This window comes from Cheilinus undulatus, linkage group 9 (assembly GCF_018320785.1).
Source record: "Cheilinus undulatus linkage group 9, ASM1832078v1, whole genome shotgun sequence".
Classification (NCBI taxonomy): Eukaryota; Metazoa; Chordata; class Actinopteri; order Labriformes; family Labridae; genus Cheilinus; species Cheilinus undulatus.
The window spans coordinates 10818185-10840265 of record NC_054873.1 but is presented as its reverse complement, the minus strand read 5'-3'; the positions used below and the strand labels follow the sequence as shown (position 1 = coordinate 10840265).

Sequence of the window (22081 nt, the reverse complement as noted above, 5' to 3'; positions counted from 1 at the left end):
CATGGGAGTGATGGTCTCAGTTCAGTTCAAATGAACCCTGGAGTGGTTTGTTTGCATTGCGATTGCAATTGAACCAGCAACCGTAAGAAATAATCAGCTGACTCATCAAACTCCATCTCTAACAGAGCAGAGGTGGCAAAAGTCCTCACATTCTGTACTTAAGTAGAAGTACAGAAACTTGTGTGGAAAAAAGACTGATTAAGGTCGAAGTACTGCTTTAACTCCTTTCGTCCGGAAAAACTGAGAGAGCACAGGCTCTGAAACGTATTTTAGTGCAAAGGTAAAAATGAATTTTCACTATCAATGATACATTATACCACTTCTGCAAAATGAAAAAAGTTAGGGAACACTAAAAAGAGTTTTCCTCTTTTGTGAACAACCTGCACAGTCCTGGTTAGGGTTTCCAACTTTTTCAGTGCCAAATAAGGATATGATATTATTTTTTGAGCTCAAAGTTACAGCAGTGTGTATGATTCAGGACTGTACTGTCAGCAAGTACTGTGTACTACAGACCTCTATCTGAGAATCATTTTTGACATATGTATTATAGAAAATTAATAAAACCATTAAAAATGTTTTAGATTCTGTCATTTAAAGATGATTATTAACTTCTGACCCCCCTCTTACTCCCTTATTGACCTCTGACAGTCCCTGAACCCCGTTTATTTGAGAACCGCTCAAATAAACCTTAAAATAAATGTTAACATGGAGCCTAAGATAATAAGTAAAAGAGAGGCATGACTCACTAAGTTTACTTTATCATAGATATTTCTTGTAGGAGTCTTTAGTCCCGTCACACACTCTAAAAAAGTTCTTACATGATAAGTCCTACCCCATACATAAAGAGTTCAGCTCTGTGCTGCACCTGCACCAGGTGCCTGAGGAGCACATACGCATGCTTCTCTCATGCTACATTTTTTAATCTTCTGATGTTGTCTGTCTCAGAAGGGCACTAATACTGCTGGCATCTTTTGCTAGTGTGGCCTTACTGCATTCCTGTGTCATCGGAGGTGACTATAAAGCTTCAACCATCTCATTCATACTGCGTTGATCTTCTCCACTTATTTATACAATTAATAACCCTCATTTACTCGTGTAGACGCCAAAAATACAATGAACTTCAATAAAGATTGAATATATAAGAAAATACAACTGTTGTGTTTTCTATATCATTATGCCGAAAATATTTTTTTCATTTATGCGCCTCCCTCATAGTCTATTGTGCCATTTCGCAGTTGAATGCAGTGCATGGAGGGGAAATTCATCATACCCCTTGGTTTCAAGTGTGGTCCTGAAAAATCTTCGTTTCAAGGGCTATGTAGCCCTTGGCCCTTAGCCAAGGGGAATTGGGACATCACTTCACCTGACATGAACGCACAAAACCAAGGGGTAGGGCTAAGATAAGGGCTAAGGGGTAGAAACAATCAGACCAAACGTTTTCATGGACACTGATCTGAACGACTATCGGCATAAATCACCAGTCTCAATTTGAATTAAATTTCTTTATGAATGAGCCAGATCGGAGGATTTTATTCCAAATGAAGTGTTTATATGAAGCGTTTTTATTCAGATCAGGTATTGATTCTGATTACAAGTGGTCCATGTAAACACAGCTACTGTTGCAGCATGTTGTGTTCTGTCATCTCATCTCTGTGGCCTTAAAAAAGAAAAGCTTTATTCAGGTCGCCATTGACTGCTTGAGCCATGTCTTCATTGCTTCCCATTCCTTGTTGTATCCGTATTTTAACCCCATTTAGGTGCCAACCAAAGAAGCCATTCAAAAACAAAACTTGTCTCGGCGTGGTTTGTGGCATTTAATGCTGTAGGTGTGTCAGATGATCTGATACAGGATCAGTAAAGTTTTGTCTGGTGATTTCAGAGAATTAACGTCGATATTTGAGACAAGGGGCGTCCTGCTTGTTACAAATAAAACTGGCAAATGATACGGGACATCCTAGCTAATATGGAACAGTTGGCAACCTTAGTTCTGGTACAGAGAAAGAAATGCTGCTGCTAGTTCCTTATCTCAGTATCTCTTTATCAGTACAGGCAGTAGAATAATTCAAAATGATCATATCCTGTAATGAAGTAATAAGAAATACTGTAGCATACCCCTACTAAAGATGCAGGTGAATAAAGGGTGGGCATGGCAAACTTTGTCAAGATCACTTTATTTTACCCTTTATATGAAATTAAGGCAAATGTAAATTTGTACAAAATTAGGACAAAGATCCACACAGGCCAGATAATCCACAATGGTGAACCAGACCAGTCCACAGGCCACCATTTGGGATCAGTGCAGCACAAATTCTTGGTTTGACTTCTGCTGGATCTTATGTGTGTATATTTCGTCATATATTTAAACTTATCTAGCAGATCTACTGAGATGAATCAGAATTCACATCAGTGGTGTTTCACAGCAGCAGTAAAAATATCCCTCTTATTCTTTATCAGGCCAAACTTTAACAAACCAAGAAACTCTTCTTCAAGTGGTTCTCATTGTGCTAACTTTCGTATTGAAATCCACAAATATTTTTCACCTCAGTAGAGAACAGAGGCATGAGTCATCTTTGTTCCCCGGTGACCTCCTTCTCTTTGATAAAAAATAGAAAAAAACCAAAACACTGTCTGAATCTGAATCACAGCTGTTTCCAAAAAAGCCGTCTGACACAGAGAGACAAGCCAACAATCGCAGGGCTTTGGCTGGGGAAGGAGGACTGGAGATCATAAAGCAGAGGTCTGATTGTCTGTGGCAGTTCACACTGTAAGTGGGGCACATTTCCATACCATTTGCATGATCCGTTTAATTGGTTTAGTCGGAAAACACATTAGGGGCAGAGTTGTGTGGATTTTCTTCAGCTATGTCAAGCCTGGAATAAAACCCAGAAATGAAGGCTCATCAGACGATTGGACTGATCACTGAAAGAGTTTCATTCAGTTTCATCATCAACAGTTTGCAGCTTGACCTAAATTAGTGTGGGCATAAATTTAAATGATTTTGTGACACATACATCATTGCTTAACTGGGAGTCCTTGACATTTTGGAGTTAAGCTTTAGCCCATTTATTTGACTTGACTCATAATGCTAATAAAGTACTTCTAATAAACTTAGTGAGCTTCAAATAAGTTCCGCAGAATAAACAGGCAACATCAAGGTTTATTTCATGAGCAGGGATTCACTGTGAATTTTAGAACATCTTGTTTGGATCATACCAGTGGGCAGGGAGTTTATCATCATATAAACTCAATTTCAAAAAAGTTGGGCACAATGCAATAGTTTGTAAATCTCATAAACCCATACTTTATTCACAATAGAACATAAACAACAGATCAGATGTTGAAACTGAGACATTTTACCACTGTATGGGGAAAAAAGGCTCATTATGAAGTTAATGGCAGCGACACATCTCAAAAAAGTCCTCAAAAGGGACAGGGCTATGTTTACCAGTGTGTAGTGCCCCCTCTTTTTGTAACATCAGTCTCTTAACATCTGGGAACTGAAGGGTACAGTTACTGGAGTTTTGGGAGAGGAATGTTGTCCCATTCTTATCTGATGTAGCATTCTCTATAGTCCTGGGTCTTCTTTGTCGGACATTTTGTTTTATGATGCTCCAGATTTTTTCTGTTAGGGAAAGGTCCTGACTGCAGGCAGGCCAGTTTACTTCTACTGTGAAGCCATGCTGTTGTGATGGATGTGGTCAACATTTTCTTGCTGAAATAGTCAAGACCTTCCCTGAATGAGGGACGTCTAGATCATTTCAGCATTGATAGTGCCCACGCCATAGGCAGTAATGCAACCCCATACCATCAGAGATGCAGGCTTTAGAACTGATAACAAGCTGGATGCTCCCTCTCCTCTTTAGTCTACAAGACAAGGCATCCATAGTTTCCAAAAAATAAATGTACATTTCAATCCATCTGACCACAGAACAGTTTTCCATTTTGCCTCAGAGGATGATAGTGGAAAACGCCGGAAACAGGAATGAGAGAGTGGGGGAAAATTGGGGAAAGGAGCCAAAGGCTGGACTTGAACCTTGGCCCCCCTACGTACACGGGATGCTACCTAACTACTAGGCCCAGAGAAGACAGCGACGTTTCTGGATTGTGTTCACATGATTTAGCTCTCATTTGCGTTAGTGGAAGTCACCACAAACTGTGTTGACAGACATTGATTTCTGGAAGTGTTTCTGAGCCCATGCAGTGATTTCCAGTACAGAATCATGCCTGTCTTTGATGCAGCACCATCTGTGGGACTAAAGATCACGAGTACCCAACGCTGACCTTCAGTCCCTTGTGCACAGAGACTTCTCCAGATTCTCCAAATCCTTTGATGATATTATGTATTGTAGATGGTGGGATATTCAAAGTCTTAGCAATTTTATGTAGGTGAAAATTTTCTGAAATTGTTTCACGATTTCTAGACTCAGTTCTCCACAGATTTGTAAACCTCTGCCCATCTTTACTTCTGAGTGACTCTGCATTTCTAAAATGCTCCTTTTATACCTAGGCATGTTATCGACCTGTTGCCAATTAACCTAATTAGTTCCAAAATGCTCAGCCAGCTGTTTTTCATTAGTAGCACTTACCCCTTAATGGTAAAATGTCTAATTTTCAACATATGGTATCTTTTTTATGTTCTGTTGTGAATAATGAATAAAATGGGTTTATGAGATTTGCAAATGATTGCATTCTGGGGTAACCTGGCACGCCAGACGAAAACATTTGACGTAGTGGCTACCGAGTTGCACAGCTAGGGAGGCACAGCTACCAAGGAGTAAACTCCATAGATAACATGAACCATGGCAACTGTAGACATGTCAGTAAACAACTTTTGTCATTTTTGAAAAGAAAACAACTCGATGCTTTTATTTGTTCTTCTTTCAACAAAGAAACGTTGTCAAGTTCTGATAAAACTGGCACTTTAGCAGCATCCACACTATTCTCTTCCACCATAATTGCAGCAGCCTCATGGTGCTGCTTGCTTACGTCCCGACTCCGCCACACCAGAAAGTACTGCCCCTCGACACTGATTGATAGTGTCACTTTCTAACTGGGCCCAAACTGTTCAGACGGGAGCCTTGCAAGATGGATTCGCCAGTGAGAAACATTGAAACGGGCTTTTCCATCTGCTTTGCAAGGTTAATTCTGGGGTTGTAACCCTAAGAGCTGCTGCCTTTCTTATCTTTCCTTTTTAGCAAACTATCAGGAGATAATGGCGTACACTTGGTCTCAGTCCCACTTCACCTATTCCACCCTTTGTTTGAGTGTCAGTAGTGGTCAATGCTTTTAAGTTACATTTCTACAGCCAGTGTTTTTTTTTAAATGTTTGTACTTAATGAATTGTTGTTGTTGGTTTATCTAACTCACTATTGTGTCTAAAATGCAGAATTTTTTGTGTTTCCTACAGACTTTCGGGGCAGATGACGTAGTGTGCACACGGATTTACTACCGGGAATGAAGCCCCACGACCTTCATCAGGATGAGGCAGGAACCTGATTGGACCACACCTTCTTTCAAAGCCAACAGCACTCTGCCACGCTAACACACTTTCACATGTGCAAATCTGTCTGTGTTTTCACTCAAACTGCTTAGTCTCCACAAAACAATAGCGATGTCTCTGTAATCTGGTTATTAGTAGTGAGTGTTGCTTCAGCACAACAGTAGCTGGATATGTCGGTGTCCATATCTCCAATTCTGGTGTCAGATGTTTACCTAGGTATTTTGTTGTCAGTTGCATTGATTATGAATCCATGTTCAATGACAGGAAACAATAAAAATGGAACAAACATATCAGAGATTCTTTTTGTCCTTATGTTACAATTCTGTTGAAATTAGCTTTTATATTTTCTGTTAAAAGATATCCTCAGTATTCAGTGTATTAAAGTGGAAATCAGAAACTAGTGGCTAGCATGGCCATGTCAATATCTGCATCTTTTAAACAGTCAATTACTAAAACAATGCACCACAGCCCCAGTACTTATCCAAAGCTTGACTAAGCATCCTAAAGGAATAGTGCTTGAAATGGGGATGAACCCACTTTACAATAGCAAGCACAAAAATTCTGGTCAGTGTGGCTCCATAGGCCTTGTTTCCACTTGCGTATGGTTACAGAGGCGGGTCTACCAGAACTCCATTTATTCCTATGGGAATCTCAGTGATATCCAACATGCCTAAGAAAATCCTCCCCTCTGTAATATTTTCTTCTGGAGTGTGTGAAAAAATTCAACTTTGCAGCAGATTTCAGTGAGACTGTATGACAATGTGCTAACCTAGAAGGCATGGGTTAGTAAACATATAAACTAATATTTAATTTGTTAAACCAGTTCCAAGCTACTGAATGGAGACAACATCATCCTCTTTTTGTGGCTACAGAAAATTATATATATAATTTTATATATATATATATATTTACAGATTTTCTGACATCAGTCACATGGAAATAAGGATACCAGCTGCAGTGCCAACATGGAAGCTTGGCTACATGGCTGTGCAGACTGTGGTCAACTGCTTTATGTTATTTGTCTTATCTTAAAAAATACCTAGGCCCCCCAGAAAAGAAAGAAAGACAGAGAAAATAGGAACTGATTTGCGCATTACCTCCTGCAATAGAAAACAGAAGCTGATAAATAGTTGGTTATTAGGTGCCATTGATTCTAATTCACAATTTGTTCTTAAAGCAGTAACTCAGAAAAGATTCATGATGTGTTCTTAGATGTATGAATGCCATGTTCTAATAAGTAAGAAGCTTGTGCATGTTTTTCCAGTTTCGTATAGAGAAACGTTTCTTTTATGCCAATATATAGACATGTAACTGCAGGGCTGTGTAGCAAGATGTCAATAATGTCCAATGTAAAACAATCACAGGGCGAAGATGGCCTAGTGTCTAGGTCTTGTCCAATGTTGTCTGGCAATGCTGCCCGACTGCGTAGTTTTCAGTTAGATTGGACAGGTTTAAAGAAGTTTGGGTGGTTGGACATAATCTGGACTGGTTTTTCGTGAGTTGGGTGGTTTTTTAATATGAATTACAATACATTTAAAATAGAAAACCCTTCTGGGAGAGATTTTTTTTGGAGAGAAACTATCAGCTCTGTCTGGCAATAGTGGCCCTGGGTGCAAGTCCGGCCTGCAGCTCCTTTCCCGTATGTCTCTCCTCCACTCTCTCATCCCCATTTCTATATCAACATTCAAATGTGTGCAAAAATGCTCTGTAGAGTTTTTCGATTCAGTCCGGATAAGAACAAACCACAGATAAGAAAACTTTGGTGAATGTCAGAAAATGTGGAAGTGAGTTTTTAGAACAAATTTCATCTGGTGAATGAAACTTATCGTCTTCTTTAAGAAAAAAAAACAAACAAAAAACAAGCAAAAAACAACACACCCTTACAACAGTGCTTGATCCAGAACGAATAAGTGTAAAGATAGTTGCAGATCTGAGGTAAAGCATGTTGGCTTAGATGTCACTTATTACTGGATAAATCCTCCAGATCTTTATGAAATTGTCATCCTGAACATAAAGTTTTGAGGTTGTCTGGGAAACTGTTTAGCATTTTTCTTCAGAGCATATCAAAGATTAACCTCCCTTGGTCTGACACTCAGGCTAACCTGACAACAAATGGTGACGGCAGCTTCTGATAAACTCAGACTGATTTCATGAACACTCTAAACTGCCTGTCAAAAAGAGCTTCACATCCCATAATGCTCCAGCTCCCTGCTCTCTGCTGCCATTCGTCACTGGCTCGTCTCATCCCAGACGCTCCCGAGAGACACGTCTTTGTGTCTGAAGCTGTACCGAGGCAACAAGATTAAAGACGGAGTGGGGCGGTGAGATAAGACCAGACAGACTGGAGCGAATACAGTCGAAAGCTTCCGAGCAGCACCCTGCCGCTCCGGCGTGACTAATGACACAGTTTCACATTTCCATGGATCATCTATTCACAGAGAGGGGCGACTTTAATTGTTCACAATCGGGTTTAAGATCCAGAAGAGGCACGTGGGTACATTGGTGATTTCTTACATGTTTATGGAAAGAAATCAGGTAAAAACATCCTCATGTCTTGACTATAGGTCCCATCATCTCGAGATGAAGTTATTGAAATGAACAGATACAGGGATGTTGTGGTCATTTTGTCTATCTGACCTCTTTTGCTTCACTTGCTTTTCCAAACTGATGTCTGGTTTAGTTACAGTACCAGCAAGGGAATCAGACTGAGTCTAATAAATGAAGTCTAATAAAAAGGAACATGGATACGCAGTATTAGGAACAGGTGTTTTTTTAAGATAACCAAAGTTTTGACTTTTATTTTAACAGCTGACTGTTGAAACTAAACTAACAGGATAAGAAGGTACTCTATTTAATAAGTTCTGCTAAAGACGCTTCATTTTGGGGTTTTGCATAGTTGTTCAAGGTTGACACAATGGACTACAAACCATTTATTTGAAACATGCAAAGGTTTGTCAAAGAGATTTATTGCTTGGACTTGACTCTTTAGTGCAGAGAGAATCAGCATCATGTGTGACAGGACTTCCACAACCTGGTCTTTTGGGTTGTTTGGACAATGCATTGGACATTCAGATATCAAGGGATGCCACTTAAGTGCATTCATACTATGCCATTACCAACACGGTTTCAGTGATGACCAGATTTTGGAAGTCACTTGCCTGCCTGTTAAGCAAACAACAGCCCATACATGACTTCCATACTATGTAGAGTGAACCCACTGCTTCTTTAACGGCTGATGAACATGCTTTCAATGACTTACTGATGTATTATTGTAGTATGTATTATCAAGACATGTTATAAGGGAGTTTGCTCTAAGAGCTGGCTCCTTTTGTGATTGACAGGAGCCGACTACTGTTTAAGAGACTGTTTCCTTTACGTTCATTTTTGTTCTTGTTTTAAAGACATGGAAAAGGTGAAATAGTCCTTTAAAGCCATGCTTTTTAGGGTGCTTTCACACTAGGACCAGTTGTTTCGAACCGTGCTGTGATTCCTCCTCTTTCCCCCGCTGGCTTGCTTTCACACCACCAACATCAGTCCCTGTCCGAGACCACTTGCGTATGTATTCAGTCTGATACAGCAGGTAACTAACCTTGCAAAGCAGATTGGTTACGCCCGTTTCTGTGTTTCTCACTGGTGAGTCAATCTTTCAAAGCTCCCGTCTGAACCGTTTGGGCCTGTTTTGAAAGTGACAGGACCAATCAGTGTCGAGGAGCAGTACTTTCTGGTGTGGCAGAGTCGTGACGTAAGCAAGCAGCAACATGAGGCTGCTGCAATTATGGCGGAAGAGATTAGTGTGGATGCTGCTAAAGTGCCAGTTTTATCAGAACTTGACGAAATTTCCTCGGATTGCACACAGAATAAATGATTTTAAATGGTCATCACCTGGTTTTCTTCACACTTTTTCCTCAGTAAATCTCCCTGCCAGTGACTTCATTGTTGTATATGCTAAGTTTGCCAGCAAAGTTCCAAATAGATGTATGAATAAATACAGTCACAAAATCAATAAATACATAAATAGAGATCAGACAAAAAACACAACATTACATCCCGTAACAGCAACAATCCCATCTAAAACCTTCGAAAACCTTCTGACAGCATTGATATGCTGACGTACTGCATGAACCCTTATAATGGACTGCTCATAGTGTTTAAATAAAAGCATTCTGTAGCTCCAGCAATCGTAGATCTTTATTAGACTGATGCACTTAGGCTTGCAGCCTTCATCAGGGTCATCATGAATCACATTGCATACCTTTTCTACCGATATGGACATATCTACCTTTAAATAAAGGTAAATGTGGCTCTATATTGATCATTTTCTTGTCTATTTTGGCTGAGAGACAAGCATGACTCATGAAGAAAATAGGTGAGCCTTCTATTCTTTAGATTTTCTGCGCATGAGATCCATGTCAGGCACCAAGATGCAGACGCCACACACCCAGTCTAAAACGGCCTTGACTTAGTATTACTTCTGCCGCACCTCTTTAGCAGTTCAAGAGATATAGGCCCCCAGTAAGGATGAACCATCTGATCCCACCCGGATGGCAAAATGACCAAGACCTGAGATCCAAGTTGTCCCCCAAAATTGAGGAAATCCCACAGGAAGATCTGCAAATTTTATACAGGGATTAATGCTGAACGGACAATGGGACTTTGAGTTATCACTCAAATGGTGAGTCAGAAAGAAATGAATAGATGATGGGTTAATAGGTCTTAGAAGATTTGACGCAAACATTTTTATGTCTTTAGAATATGATTCTATCTTTCATGAGAAAAAAAAGTAATCCAAACTCCTCTAAGTATGCTGCTGACTACCAGTACTTAGACGTCACCCTTTCTTTGCTTGTAGGAAGAGGACTCTCTGTTTATTTGTTTCTAGCTTGGATTGTTTTTGGTTCTTTGCCAGACAGGTTTTTCAAGGGGCAAAGAGAATTGGTGGACCACAATAGATGAACTCAGTCACACTGGTTGGACTCCATGGCCCGGTAGTGTACCTTGGATAAACCATATCTATTCACATTAGAGAGCGATAAAAGGTGAAGTATTCCGTTTTCTTACAAGAGTAGGGTTTGTCTTTTTTGTATTGTAGCTAAGGGCTACTCCGGAACTAATTTCCAAATCTCTTTTAGAAAACCATTGGGGACCTTATGCAACACTCTCCACTGAAGCAGGTGTGCAACAATCAAGTCTACAACTGTGGCCAAAACAGCCACAGCCCCGTTGCAGTGAATGTGTAACAGCCTCGTCAGTGGCGCAGGCCTTGGCCCGGACTACAGTCGTGTCCTCAGGGTGGATGTGGCGAGAAAATGGCACATCAAAAACAAAAAGCAAATCTGTCTCTGTCTTTCACGGCTGCCAGGGATTAAAAGGTTGTCCTTTCAACACTCGGCCTCGCGAGGACTTGCACTGCGGCACGACGACTGTTCCCATTTCTCAACGCCAAGGCTGTTGGGTCGAGTCTATACCACCCCTGCTTTTTGACCTGGTATCCTCTGAAAGAATGAGTTTCCTCCTGAGTGCACCACAATGCTCTGGGAAGCAAGGGCCAGGGCGCACTCCTGCTGTGATGTTAATTTAATGACAAGCCGCTGTTCAGATGGCAGGTCCAAACAGCCGAATAAAGGGATTGTTGTGTTTTTTTTGCTCCATTTCGTAGGGGAAGGGGCCCCCTCTGCCAGTCTTACTGCTCTCTTCTGGGCACGAAACAGTGGAGCCTCTGTGAGTACAGCCGAGAGCAGCGTCGCTTCCTAGAGAAAAAACAAACAAAAGTTTCCCTCCTCTTTGCCACTTGGTGTCCCAGTTTAACTCCTCCCAGAGCTTCTCTGAGTTTGGATGGAGTTTCTTAAGAAGAAAACACTTTATTTTCAATTAAATTTAATTCAACTAAAAAAAACGTTATTTGTCCTCATTCAAGATGCTCAGAGTAGCAACATTACCAAAAGTAAAGAGCAGAAGTCTATAAAAAAAAATCACAACTGCAAAATATAAAAATATACAATGAAAGGAGATGATTTAAAACATATATATGGTGTTATGTATGTCAATATGCAAAAATTAACACTATGAACAGACAATTTTGAACATAGGTCTCAGATATTGACAGTAAGGGCAGTTAAATATATGAACCAAGCTGCTCTATTACAGTAAGAAATTAAAAGCCAAGAATGATTGTAGTGCAAAGGGAAAATTTTCAACTGGAAACAAGTATATAAAGAGGGAAATCAATCTCAAACAAATCAGTAAAGATATAAACAGATATATGAAATGGACGACATATAATAGGGGTATAATAGGGGTAGTAGCACAAATAGAAATGTTGTGTTCATCAGAGTAACTCAGTGACTGTTGAGTGTTCATCAGAGTAACTCAGTGACTGTTGAATGTTCATCAGAGTAACTCAGTGACTGTTAAGTATTCATTAGAGTAGCTCAGTGACTGTTGAATGTTCATCAGAGTTACTCAGTGACTGTAGAGTGTTCATCAGAGTAACTCTGTGACTGTTGAGTGTTCATCAGAGTAACTCAGTGACTGTAGAGTGTTCATCAGAGTAACTCAGTGACTGTTGAGTGCTCATCAGAGTAACTCAGTGACTGTTGAGTGTTCATCAGAGTAACTCAGTGACTGTTAAGTGTTCACTAGAGTAACTCAGTGACTGTTGAGTGTTCATCAGAGTAACTCAGTGACTGTTGAATGTTCATCAGAGTTACTCAGTGACTGTTGAGTGTTCATCAGAGTAACTCAGTGACTGTTGAGTGTTCATCAGAGTAACTCAGTGACTGTTGAGTGTTCATCAGAGTAACTCTGTGACTGTTGAGTGTTCATCAGAGTAACTCAGTGCCTGTTAAATGTTCACTAGAGTCACTCTGTGACTGTTAAGTGGTCCATATAAATTGATCTAATACTAGAAGGATCTGTAATGTGCATATCAAAAAGGAGGTAGTTGCATTATTGACAGTTTGTTTAGGAGGGTTAAGGAGCTCAACAGCTGTGGGAATAAAGGTTGCTCTTCTCCTCTGTGCCCTTCAGCCGGGGCATTGGAGGAGGCATCCCGAGGGGAGACGTGTTTGTTTTCCCCACCACCACCATTTCTGTTAATAATAGCAGGAATGAGTGTTTCCATTTGGTTGTAAATGTGTGGGAAAGCACTGAAAGCATTAACAAGTGGCCAAATGAGGTAAAAAAAAAAAAAAAAAAAAGAGCAGCCAAATAGACTGGTTTTATACAAAAGCCTGACAGAAAAAGTCTGCCACGATAATTTATAAAATTAAATGAAGACAAAGTGCAAAATTAACAACTAAGGTCAGCCACAAATTAAACAATTTTAGGCCAAACTTAAAACCAGATCTTATCTAAATGATCAAAAATATTCTGTCCTTAAATGACACTGCTAAATTTATGCAGAAGAGGCTTCCAAAGTGTCACATGATGCTAATCAGTGCACCTGTATTTAACCCAAGCAGATGGTGTTGAATAACCCTCCACTGGTGTAGAAGGTGTAAAAAGCAGCACATCAACTAACATGTTTCAGATATGAACAGCAAGGGGAGGACGGAAAAGGTCACACTCAGCCATCAGTGTGTGTGTGTGAATGAGGAGGGTGTTGTCACATCAAATTACCCGGCATGCCTTTTACCCTTTGACATCCTCAGTGCCTTTTATCAGGTGGTATGTTTAGTCATGCTCAAGTCTCAATAATTGTCACACATACACTCAGTACACACCATTAGGTACACCATTTCAACTGCTCATTAATACAAAGAGCAAATCACAGGGCAGAGACCAATGCATTTAGGCATATGGACATGGTCAAGATGATCTACTGAAGTTCAAACTGAGCATCAGAATGGGAGAAAAAAAAGGGGTTTAGGTGAAACTAAATGTGGCATGGCTGGTCTGAATATTTTTGAAAAGGCTGATCTTCTGGGATTTTCACACAAACAACAATCTATGGTTTCTATGGTGACAAAAACAGAAAATATTCAATGAGTGGCTGCTCTCGGCCAAAATGACCAAGGGGGTTCAAGCAAATAGAAAGGTGACACTAACTCAAATAGACACTTTTTCTAACCAAGGTTACGCAAATGAGCATCTATGAACAACAACACATCTAACCTTGAAGCAGATGGGCTACAGCAGCATTAGGCCACACCAGGTGTCACTTCTGTCAGCTAAAATTCATACAGGTTCACCAAAATTGGACAAGGGAAGACTGGAAAAGTGTTGCCTCGTCTGTTGAGTCTCAGTTTCTGCTGTGGCAATGAATGATAGGCAAAGACAAGACAATCACGGCATTTTCGAGTCACTTAAAACATCTTTCTTTCTCCTTCTGATGCTCAGTTTGACCTTCAGCAGATTATCTGAATGCAGTGGTTGATATGGTATTTGTATTGGTGAGCAGTTAAACAGATGTACCTAATAAAGTGGTCGGTGAGAGTAAAGTCATATTTTTTGCAGTCTAAGATCATGAATGTCTGCTCCTAGAACAGCATAGGAAAACTTTTACCATGGCAAAGACATTAGTATAATTAGCTTTTTAGGTACCCATTATAAATAAATGCTAATAAACTGTATGAGTATTTTGTGGATCCATCCATCCATCCATCCATCCACTTATCCAAGGTCAGGTTGTATTGGCAGCAGGTAAAGTAAGTCAGCCCAGACAGCCCTCTCTCAAGCAACAGCTGTTTAGATAAATTGAGACAGGAAAGCACATAGAAGCTCACATTTTTTCACTTTCTGGATGAAAAATAAAACATTAAAAAAAATTTCAATATAGCATACAAATGAGCTAACATTGTTTTTTGGCCCATTTTTGCCTAAAACTCCCTAAATGACATTGAGATAGTATGCCCATCTCCCAAGCTGTATAGCCTAGCAACCCTAGCACCTTTGCGAGTTCCTCTCAAAGGTGCAACACTCAATGAATGTTTGAAAGCCAACGCCACTTCTAACACCAAGAACCACATATGACCCAACTTAAAAAAATACAGAAATATCCCTTTAATTGAACAAGTGTCTCATGTCTTTGGGAGGACACATAGAACCTGGAGTAAACCCTGCATGTACAGGAGGAGCATGGGAACTCCACACTTGAAGACCCAGACTGGGAATCCAGCGAGGAACCTTCTTGCTGAGAGGCAGCCGTGCTAACCACTCTGTCAAAGTACAGCTTTTTAAAAGGTCATTTAAATCACTTAAGTCTATCATCTCTAATAATGAGATCATGGGTGAGTTTCTCATGTTTGGCTCCATGTTTCCGATCAACCCTGCTGTTTACTGGCAGAGATAAAGGACTCACATTAAAAATGTCATCCTTGGATTTCTGATAAAGAAACGGTGCTGATCTGTTGTTTGGATTATCCGCTGCATTTAGGAACCAGAAATATTGATTTAGACAGCACAGGCAGAATAAAAGCCAGGGGTGGTCCAAACAGACTACAGTGAACTTCATGGTTTTTATTAAAATCACATTTTAATCTTAATGTCAGTTATTTGCTTTCACACCAAACTTTATGCCTTGGCGTCTGATAAACTTGATTTAATTTGGGCAGAACCACATTAAACCAGCTGTGTTAACAAATCTAAACATGAGTCAGTAGTCGGGGTTTTAGTTTGATTCAAAGCATGTGTGTTACTGGAAATATGGATGAGTAAAACACCATAATGTTCTAAATGACCTAAAGTAATACCAAATCTAGATTGGAATAAAGTGGGCTGGTCTGAGACATGAAACTCCAGGGCTGAGTGAGTCAGAATGAGTCCCGCTCTGGCCCTGCTGTTAGGCCATCTGCACCCCTGATCTATCACTTCAAGCAAAATAAGAAATTGTGAGCTGTAGCATGGTGTTTCTACTTCAGCAGCACTGCAACATGTGGTCTGTGGCTTAGTCAGGATATACACTCCCCTCCAAAAGTATTGGAACAGTGAGGCCGATCCCTTTATTTTTGCTGTAGACTGAAAACATTTGGGTTTGACATCAAAAGATGAATATGAGACAAGAAATTAACATTTCAGCTTTTATTTCCTGGTATTTACATCTGGATAGCACCTTTAGTTCGAACCCACCCACTTTTCATGTAAGCTAAAGTATTGGAACATGTGACTGACAGGTGTGTTTTGTTGCCCAGGTGTGTCCTATTACACTGATTATTAAAACAACCCTGAATGTCTACACTCAGTTTCAGATTTGGATTTTGCCAGTGCAGACTACATTTATAGTAAGAGGAGTAACAAACATGAAATCCAGAGAGCTGTCTGTGGGTGAAGAAGAAGTGATTATGAAGCTGAGAGAAGATGAAATTGCAAAAACACTGGCCATAGCCCGTACAACCATTTAGAGTGTCCTGAAGGAGGGGAAAAAAATAGTGTACTTGGTAACAGATGTTGAGCGGGTAGACCAAGTAAAAACAGCAGCAGCTGACGACAGTCACATTGTGAGATCTGTAAAGAAAGACCCTAAAATGACATCAGCAACAACCTCCAGAGGGCACCATCTACTGTTCACAGAAAACTTCATGAATTAAAGAACAGAGGCGACAACTGAAGATACAAACCACTCATTAGCAAGAAGAATGGGAAGACCTGGCTAGAATTTGCCAAAAATTACAGAGACAAGCCTCAGAAATTCTGGGACAAAGTTTAATGGACTGATGAGACAAAGATAAACCTTTACCAACCTCATGGAAAGGCTAACATTTGGAGAAAATAAGGATCTGCTCATGGTGATCCCAAACATACAAGCTCATCTGTGAAACACAGTGGAGGTAGTGTCATGGCTTGGGCTTGCATGGCTTCTTCTGGGATGGGCTCATTAATCTTCACTGATGATGGGAGATCCTAACCTGGCACACCAGATGGATTTGTTTCACACATTCATCTGGTAAACCACTCATAGACTGCATTTGGGAAAGGGCAGAGCCTTTGAAAAAAGGGTGATTGGATGAACGTTCTGTCTGTCACATCTTTACGGGCCAATCAGAGCAACAAAACACGTGATGTAGCCACGACCAAGGTGTGTGTGCGTAGCTACTGAGAAATAACGCGAACCATGGCGACTGTAGACATGTCAGTACATGACTTTTGTCGTTTTTGAAAAGAAAACAACTCAATGCTGTTCTTTGTTCTTCTTTTAATGAAGAAATGTTGTCAAATTCTGATAAAACTGGCGCTTTAGCAGCATCCACGCTAATCTCTTCCACCATAATTGCACTGGCCTCTTGTTACTGCTTGCTTACGTCACGATTCTGCCCCTTGTCGCTGATTGGTCCTGTCACTCTCTAACATCCAAACGGCTCAAACGGGAGCTTTGCAAGTCGGATTCACCAGTGAGAAACATGGAAACGGGCGTATCAATCTGCTTTGCAAGGTTAGGGAGATCCTTAATCATGCAGAAAGATAATGACCCAAAACACACTGCCAAAACAGCAAAGGAGTTCATCAGGGGCAAGAAGTGGAAGGTTTTAGACTAGCCAAGTCAATCTCTAGACTTAAACTCTATAGAGCATGCATTTACCTGCTAAAGAGGAGACTGAAGGGAGAGACCGCCCAAAACAAACAACTGGAAGGGGCTGCGGTGAAAGCCTGCAGAAGCATCACAACAAAAGAATGCAAAAGTTTGGTGATGCCAGTGGGTGACAGGCCTGATGCAGATATTGAAAGCAAAATACTAAGTCTTACTTACTAACAATGCCATTTTCAAAGATGTGTATCAGATCCAGATGTAAATACCAGGAGATAAAAGCTGAAATGTTGACCTCTTGTCTCATATTTGATGTCAACCCCAAATGTTTTCAGTCTACAGCAAAAACAACAGAATTGGCTTTGCTATGTCTTACTTTTGGAGGGGATTGCATAGTAGGAGCACAAAATAATTAGTACAAGCAGGCCAGACATGGACGCAAAATCTCTGCAGTAGACTGGCTATGAAAAGGTTAACTTTTCTTCATTCTTGTTAAAGTTGCTAGAGTTGAGCATGAAAACTCAGCTGTTCATTGCAGGAGCTTGCAGTGGTTATGTAAGAGACTTCAGTAATCCTTTGACAGAGCAGAGGAGGCTGCAGGGAGGCACTTTCTCATCATTAAGAGGGATCAGGCAGCACAGCAGATGTCTCAGCAGGGCGATGCATCCACCACCACCACCACACATAAACATCCTCTTATGAAGACACAAACAGCCACTGGATGCAGGGGATATAAATCGGCCACTTTATTGAATGTAAGAAAAATGAGTTTGGAGAAAAATGACGGATGCTGTGCGCTATTTTTAGCAGCTCCAATTCAAACTTCTTACTTGTTTAATCTGCTCGTCTTAAAATGCGTTACTCCAGAAATAATGTACACCACTTATTCACCACTTCAAGTCCCCTCCAGTTTTTGTAACCTTCTGTCCATGTTTGCAAAGATTTTCTGCCCCTTCAAGAAGAATTCAAAGGTTTGTTCTCATCAAATGTACTGTAAAAAGCCAAAGTGCCTATTGAATCTGAAGAACAGCAACTACTGTAGATCCTCCGCCTCCTTGTGTTCAAACGTAGGGAACAGAAATGTTCGTGGTCACTCTCAGTGAGTTAATTGCTCCACATTGTGAGTGCCAAGGCCTCTGAGCAGGAGGGACAATACGGGCTCTGTAGCTGTGACAATAACTGGGCTCCCTGAGTCAGAAGTTGCGGAAGCGGCGACATTAGGGAGCTGAAAGCTGTTGAAAGTTCAGGAGCGTGCACTCCAAGGAAGAAATCACGCAGAAGAGCTTTGAGAAAAAAAAGCCCTTCACTCCCCCTTAGCCGATACTCCCTTTGAGGAACTCATTGTTAGCACTGCCAGTGGGAGGCATGGAGGGCTCTGCTGGCATGTGTCGGCCTCATTCCTCGTCAGGGCCTCAGCGGCGGCCAAGTGGGTAAAGGGTGTGTGTCCATGAGAGGATGTGTTTTGTTAAGGGTTTGAAAGCTGCAGGTGCTGCGAGTGATGGGAAGTTTGGTTTTTGGGAATGTTCAGACTCAGTTGCCTGTAAACTTAATTCAATGTTCAGTATGTTAGACCACCCAAAGAGGCAGGAGGAATGAGGTCAATTAATCTAAGGAATTCAGGATTTACATCACAGAATTATAGGTATCGCCTGGTGGGTGTATGCCTAATGAGTACAGTGGTGGGTCAAGAAGAAGGGCTGGGGCATGACTGGTGGAAATATTTTTTTCTTTAATGGTGCAGCTGCATGTTTTGTACTAAACTTGGGATTACAGAGTCAGTCAAGCGTATGGGGGTCAAATTGATGCATAAAGAATTATCAATTAAATAGGGATATAGGAAACCATCCAAAAAGAAATAGCTTTTTTGTGTTTGCATGCTTAGAAATGCTTAGCAGAGCAGGCACCCATAAACAGACACTTCAGTCTTCAGCGTGCTGGATGTGGTCCCGGCGCTGTTTGGTACTCTCTCTTCATCTGTCTTAACTAAAAAAGGCAAAAAGCCTTAAGTAAACTTTTTTAAAAAGGAACTTTTGGTCAAATTTGAGATCACTGGGATCTTAGATAGAGTGCCTATGAAAAGTATTCACCCCCTTTGATGTTTTACCCTTTTTTTTGTTTTTATAAATCAATCATAGTCAATATAATTTGATTTTTTTAAACAAAAAAAAATACAAACAACCCTTTCAATCTCAAAGTGAAAACAGATTTCTTAACTTCAAAATATGCAATGTAAAATAAGTGACTGCATAAATGTTCACTCCCTTCAGCATTCAGGAGATGAACCTTTGGCTGCAATCACAGCACTGAGTCTGTGTGGATAGGTCTCAATTTGGATTGCACAGACACTGCAGTTTTACTCCATTCTTCTTTGCAAAAACTGCTCAAGCTCTGTCAGGTTGCATGGGTATCAGGTATGAACAGCCCTTTTCAAGTCAAATTGAGTTCTCCATTTGATTGTGGTCTGGGCTTTAAATCTGCCACTCATTCATCTTGTCTTTAAACCACTTCTGTGTCGCTTTTGCTGTATGCTTCGGCTCATCATCTTGCTGGAAAATAAATCTTCTGTCAAGCTGTAGTTTCCTTGCAGACTGGAAAATATTGTCCTCAAGGATTTTCCTATATTTTGCCACATTCATTTTTACCCTCTACCTTTACAAGCCTTCCAGGTCTGGCTGCCGAGAAGAATCCCCACAGCATGATGCTGTCACCACCATGCTTCACAGTGGGGATGGTGTGTTTGTGGTGAGATGCTGTTTTTGGTGTCAGCCAAACATAGTGTCATCTGAAGGCCAAAAAGCACTATTTTGGTCTCATCAGACCAAAGATCTTTCTTCCACTGGTCCATAGAGTCTCCCACATGCCTTTTGGTGAACCCTAATCAAGTTTTAATACGAGTTTTCCTCAACAGTGGCCACTCTCCCATAAAGCTTTGTTTTCATTTGTCATTTTATTTGCCTTGTGTCTGTTGTTTTGTAAAAGACATTGTCATGTTAAAAAATAAATTTAAACAAGCTTACTGTTACTGTGCTGCATTGTCTGATTTCCATGAAATGTGACCGTTAGACTCAACACTTCACTGCTCCCTTGAAGACAACTTAAAATTAGGGATTGAGATGTTAGAGAAATGTGTACTGGATATAAAACTTAGGGAGAAACAAGGCAAGTTTCTTCTTCACTTTGGCAGTTTCTCATACTCATACTCTTCACCATCAGATTTACCTTTGCTAACACTGGCACTGCCCCCTGCTGGCCTTTAGAAAGAATACAGGTAATTCTTGCTTTTAGAGTTGGAATTTGAGAAGAACCCCTTAAATATCAGTTTTTGTTTCATGAGTAATTGAGACAATAACACCAATAATTTATTGTCACAATAATGAGCCGACTGACCAAAGGATTTTAAGATCCAACATATTTGATTCAGAATAAAACTTGGTGATCCCACTGGTGTTACTGATATTGTGGCCAACATATAACTGGCTGTAAATAGAGACCCTGGTCTAGTAATACTGGGGAGAAGAGGTAGATTATTAGTCAATAATGCATTTAAGATCCAGAGACCTCTTCATGTTTGTGGACAGTGAGAGGACTCCTCCTGCAGGAATTTAAAGGAAAATATGGCCAAAAAAACATCTGCTGATTTGTGTAGAAATCTTTCTATCCCTTCACTTTCTCGTAAATAATAGTAAGTCGGTTTCGTCAGGGTTAATGGTCAAGTTAAGTATTTTCTATGTGTATGAAGCACTTGAAGTCTTCTGACGGGGTTGCCTTTGCAGATATGCGGGTGTAGAGGAGCATGTTTGACTTAAAATGTGAAGTTTTGATTCTTAAAAAAACGCATGTCAAAACAATACCTATGAAATTCCTCCAGCATTTACAGAGAACCCTGTGGATTAGGGCATACGGACTTGGTTGAATCAGTATTTATGTCTTCATACCTATACTGAACAAAGAAAAATAATAGATTCTTTCATTCTGGAAAAAATGTTTTCAAATGTAGGCTGCCATTTTTGTGCAATCCACTCATGTATTAAAGTGGCTTAGTTCGTCTTCTATGTCTTTCTGATCGTACTCACCTGTCTACATTACAGTAACTTCTCCCTTGTTTTTTCTTTAAACTAAACATGATTCAAAATAACAAAGGTTTGAAAGATGAAACTCTTTAGGAAGAACAATGCTGCCATATGGCATCACTTCCCAGTGTTTCCCACAGAACCAGTACCCTAGTACACCTGCATCTCTCCTCCCTCTGAACACTTAACCCCCATACTCTAAAATCCAGTCCAATTTTTAATCCAAAAACAATTACATCCATAAAGATCCATGGACTAGTTTTGTGTCATTTAAAATGTGCAGTTGTTCTCAGTAGCCCAGTGTATTTGCCGTAATAATGTCATTTTTCCAGGCAGTTATTAACAATGCTTTATAGAAAAATGTCTGCCAACCTTGATCCTTTTTGGAGTCTCTTGAAAACGTTTGGACTTTTCCTCATGAAAAGAGGTAAATAATCTTTTTTTTCTGTTCTATAGCCATCTGCTCTGAACCTGGGCCTTGTTGTGGATCTTAAAGGAAGTAAGAGAACAGTAAAAAGGTAAATGTTTTATTACACACAAGGTGCAGATGACTTTTGACTTGTCTGCTGAGCTGTCTGGGAACTGTGGTCAGAGGGCCAGTGCATCATGTGATTGATTGCACTTGGTGAAATACAAACACACTAATTGTGGCCCTTAATTAATCTCAATTATATTAACTGATGTTAATTTAATTTTGTCAACATATCTTATTAAGCAGGGTTCCTTAAAAAAAAACTTGTGGGGCACATATCTTATTATTTCAGGGGTGCTGAAAAGGTTTTTAATCTCCTGTGTCCTAGGGCAGCAGCCCCCAAACTTCTCTGTAAAACAGACCTATTTCACGAAAGACAACATTTTAGTGGATTGGGCATCAATGTCTGAGGGATAAATACACTTCAACAAAAATAAAATGGCATAAAACAAAGTGCAGAAAAATACAACTCACTACAGTACTGAGTCATTATACAATGAACCCGTATTTTAAGTTAGACTCCTGATGTTGTCTTTTGTGACTTTCTTTTTCTTTGCAGTTGTAGGCTCCACTTCTGTCTC

The 22081-nt window shown here is 40.2% G+C and overlaps 1 protein-coding gene across 1 annotated transcript in view; it reads left to right on the top strand.

Moving 5' to 3' along the window:
* The window catches only part of crabp1a (cellular retinoic acid binding protein 1a), a 31815-nt gene extending 26043 nt beyond the window's left edge, over window positions 1-5772 (top strand). The window contains exon 4 of the mRNA XM_041796048.1: window positions 5408-5772. Within this exon, the coding sequence (XP_041651982.1) occupies window positions 5408-5458 (51 nt within the window). The 3' untranslated portion in view covers window positions 5459-5772. The remainder of the gene's footprint in view (window positions 1-5407) is intronic.
* The last annotated feature ends 16309 nt before the right edge of the window (window positions 5773-22081 follow it).